General features: G+C 36.2%; 1 protein-coding gene across 1 annotated transcript; it reads right to left on the bottom strand.

The window, feature by feature from the left end:
* Positions 1-867: 867 nt before the first annotated feature.
* LOC107841638 (cytochrome P450 71AU50) lies at positions 868-3,798 on the bottom strand. The gene is made up of 2 exons (XM_016685492.2): positions 1,599-3,798; positions 868-1,500 (listed from the first exon to the last, which is right to left on the bottom strand). The coding sequence occupies exons 1-2, from the start codon at positions 2,280-2,282 to the stop codon at positions 1,084-1,086; spliced, it is 1,101 nt and encodes a 366-aa protein (XP_016540978.2). The 5' UTR covers positions 2,283-3,798; the 3' UTR covers positions 868-1,083.
* Between the last annotated feature and the right edge of the window lie 458 nt (positions 3,799-4,256).

Consider the following 4,256-nt stretch of genomic DNA (forward strand, 5'->3'; position numbering starts at 1 on the left):
CTATGACACCTGATTGATTTGTAGCCTTGTGAACTGTTACCAACAACCTTCCTCGGATTTGTACCTTCCTCTGGATCATCCTCATTTGACTTTTCTTTTGAGAAAAGAACAACTCCATGTCCAGAGTTGAAACCTTTGGCCATTTTTTTGGCCAAAGCTTCCTGATTAGACAATAGATTTTTCAGTTCTTCAACCGATGGTTGCTACGCCCATACTTGAATGGAGGTGAGAAACGGCGTATACTCCTTGTTTAAACCATGGATGAGGAATCTTCTTAAACGGGCTACACTAATCTTCTCAGTGGCATCTAATTCTGAAATTTTAGCACAAATATTCTTCACTCGCAAGAAATATTCTGAAATAGACATAGTTCCTTGCATTGTCATTGCTAATTCATTTTCCAAAAATTGTAATCTTAGAAAATAACCTTTCAAGAGTTTCCTAGACTTCCTTCGGAGAACCAACATCACAGACATGATCAATAAACTCTTTACTTATCGATGTCCTTAAAGCAAATAAAGCCTTTCCGCACTTGATCTTCCATTTCCTGCGTGGTTCAATATTAGCAGCAGTATCTACTGGAATTTCTGTATCTGAACCAGCAACCAGTTCCCACAAGTCTTGACCTTGAAGATAAGCCTCCATACACATCCTCCAATAGTTGTAGTTAGTTCCTACAAGTTTCTCAACACCATTCCGTGCATTTGCACCACTCCCCCATTAAATTGATTCATATTACACAATAAGAATTTTCTCACAGAACAATAACAACAACAGAGATTGAAGAATCCCAACTTTGCTCTGATACCATAAAACAAAGAGTTGAGCAGAGAAATTCTTATTTATATGGTGAGAAGAAGCAAGCAATTTGGAGAATAAACTAAAACTTTTATTGAAGGCTTACGTTAAAAGAATACAACAGAAAGAGGATATATAACTAACTCCTAAAGTAGTACAACTTACACCCTAAAAGTGCTGGAAAAAAATACTCCCATACCAAAGTACTGGTATACTTTGTTATTGACTCTAACCTATCCCAAACATTTAGGAACTAACACCTAGACTTAGTAAAACTAAGTAAAACTAAGAAAGCACTAAATATACACTAATTTGTAATACAAAAAAATCTATACTGCTTTCAAGAAATCTATCAGGCAAGAACTTGTCAGGCTCAGGCCAAACATTTGGATCCCTCTGAACATCGTAACAGTTTACCAGGATTCGGGATCCCTTTGGTATGTGGAGATCATCGCCAACACAATCTTCCATGGACTCGTGATAAAATAGTGGCGCTACAGGATGCATCCTCATGCACTCTTTTACAACCATGTCTAAGTAGTTTAAATTCTCCAGGTCGGATTCTTCTACCATTCTTTCAAGTCCTACAACTTCTTGCAACTCCTTTCGTAGCTTCTTCATCACTTCGGGGTGCCTAAGAAGTTCTGTGAGTATCCACTCCACTGATGATGCAGTAGTGTCCATTACAGCAAAAAGCATGTCCTATATAGAAAAGGAGAAAACAAGGGAATTAATTAGTACAAGCTGTTTCATTCTCAAGGCTTGTGATGCATATGACAAAGTCAGGTACAAGTACATACCAAGAGTATAGCTTTTATATTACAACGGTCAAACTGAAATTCTGCTTCTCCGGATTCCATTATGTCCATCATGGTGTCCACAAAGTCCTTGGTTTGCTTCCGGTCATGATCCTCGACATGTTCATCAATAATCTTCTCAAGAAACTCATCAAATACCTTTGAAAGATCCTTGAGCTTGCGAGTGAGACCGTGGAGATCAATAACACCAATGAGGGGGAAAATATCTCCAAGATTTGGTGCGGTTGATAAACGCACGACCTCTTGAACAACAGCTTTGAATCCCCTCTTGTCCAAGTCCTCATCCATGTACTTCTTCCCAAACACCATTAAGCAAGTCAAGTTTGCATTCAAGGATGTAATCTTTGCACTAAGATCAAGAGCTACACGATCACGAGCTTCCTCTTTTAGAGATTCAATCAGAAGTTCAACTTCCTGCTTTCTCATGGATTGAAACGAATGGATCTTGTGATTGCTCAAAAGGTGCACTGTGCACAATTTCCGCATGTTACGCCAATACACACCATACTTTGCAAATATCATATTTTTTTGGCCATAAGCCAAATATTGAGATGCCTCATGATGAGGCCTACTAGCAAAGATGTGATCATATGTCTTGAGAAATTTCTCAGCTGCATCAGCGGACGAGGCAATGGTCGTAGGTACTAGTCCTAATCGCAAATACATAATAGGACCATGTTTCTTGGCTAGTCTTTGTAAATCTTGGTGTGGATTTTTGCATACAAGATATTAAAACTATAGGGGCTCGTTTGGGTTAACTGTTACCGGTTAGTGGGTAGAGAGGATTTATCTATGCATTAAAATTAAAGAAAAGACATTTTTTCCTCCCTGAACTTTTTCACTAACTTACTTTAACACTTAAACTTAACTTCCATTTATTTACCCCTTAACATCTTTAAACTGTATTAGTTTCACCCCTTAATATATAATAATACCACTCTAACACGGAGAGTGTGTTACACTCGCCCACACATCAGCACCACGTTGGAGTGAACGGGGTGGGGGTGGATGAGAGAAAGAAATATATATATATATATATATATAAATATTTTTAAATATTTCAAAGAGATAATACCTCATTACCTCCTGAACTATACCCAAAACGGCAGAGACACACCTCAACTTAAAGGGGGTCATATTACCCCTGAACTAATTAAAAGTGTAACTTTGACACCCTTAGCACCTACGTGGCACAACACACTAAAGTGTCCACGTAGGCACACGTGTGTGCCACGTATATCTCATGTAGGTACTAAAGGTGTCAAAATTACACTTTTAATTAGTTCAGGGATAATAGAGACCGTTAAGTTAAGCTGTGCCACAACCAAATAGTTCAAGGAATAATAAGGTATCTTCTCTATTTTAAATAAAAGAAATATACCCTCCCCCTTTCTATCTTCTTCAAACCCCCCCTCCTCCCCCACTTCTTTCTTTCTCTCATCCACCCCCACCCCGTCCACCCCCCACCCCGTCCATATTCTACACAATTCAAGGAAATAAAAAAAGTTTTCCATTCTCTCATACTAAACACCCCTTATAAACTAAGAATCAACTGCAAATTAGCTCAAATTAAGGCAAAATTAAAACAAAATCACTCTGGCAAACCTCATAAGTCAGGGAAAAAACAACATAGAATAATTTTATTTGGCTTATTTATGAAATGTAGAGCAGGAATTAGGTAAAGACAATTAAAGAATAGAGGTGAAAAGGAGAAAAGTAGGTACGCCATGAAAGAGGAGATTGAGGAATGGGGAATCATAAATAGACTTGATTTCATGTTGAGTCCAGTTGTTTCTGGGTCCTTGACAATGACGAATAACTCCGGCCAAGTAGAACCAACAACGATAATGGCTGCCGAATTGATCCAACCCACACCATCACCCAACAAGAGGTGCGACAGTTGTATATACACACGAATGACGACTTTTGCAGAAACTGGAACTGAAGCAGTAGCTCTCAATTTGCTGCTACTTTGGAAATTTCGCTGTTAATTCAACTGATTTTAATACTACAGTGGGTGTTGTACCTCATGAAAGTTTGGTGTTTAATGGAGGAAAAATTTTAATTTAGTATCTTAGTGATTATTCTTTGACGGTGTTAATGGAGAAAAATAAAAAGAATTGAAGGAGAATGTTGGTGAAAATGAATTTGAGGATGTTAATGGAGGAATTTGAGTGTTGTTGTTGTTGATGTTTTGGAGAAGAAAGAATAAAAGGTATTTATTTTTTTATTTTTTAAAATTTTTTAATTATATTTTAAATATAATATTAGCGAATTTTTTTTATATATAAAAATACGTGCCTTTTTTTTTCTTTAAACAAGTATTTAAAAGAAATTAAATAGACAAAAATAGTGTTTTAACGCACTCAACAACATTTGCTTACATGCGTGCAATTAAGGGGGAATTTTAATAAAGTTTAAAGATGTTAAGGAATAAATAAATGAAAATTAAATTTAAGTGCTAAAGTAAGTTGAGCGGACAAGTTCTCAGAAAAAATGTCTTTTCTCTTAAAATTAACATAATTTATATACATATGTTTGGTTGACTTTTTTTTTTTTTTTTTTCAACAAAAATCATTGATGATACAATGCATGGTATTCACATTTTTCTTTTACACAAAATTATTACATGTATGCATT

This window comes from Capsicum annuum, chromosome 9 (genome assembly GCF_002878395.1).
Source record: "Capsicum annuum cultivar UCD-10X-F1 chromosome 9, UCD10Xv1.1, whole genome shotgun sequence".
In the NCBI taxonomy this organism is placed as follows: Eukaryota; Viridiplantae; Streptophyta; class Magnoliopsida; order Solanales; family Solanaceae; genus Capsicum; species Capsicum annuum.

What these genes read in the sequence shown, in the direction of transcription:
- LOC107841638 (XM_016685492.2), bottom strand. Translation starts at nt 2,282, where the DNA reads ATGTATTTGCGATTAGGACTAGTACCTACGACCATTGCCTCGTCCGCT. An exon ending in ATATAAAAGCTATACTCTTG is followed by an intron (nt 1,501 to 1,598) that starts GTATGTACTTGT and finishes TTTTCTATATAG; the next exon opens with GACATGCTTTTTGCTGTAAT.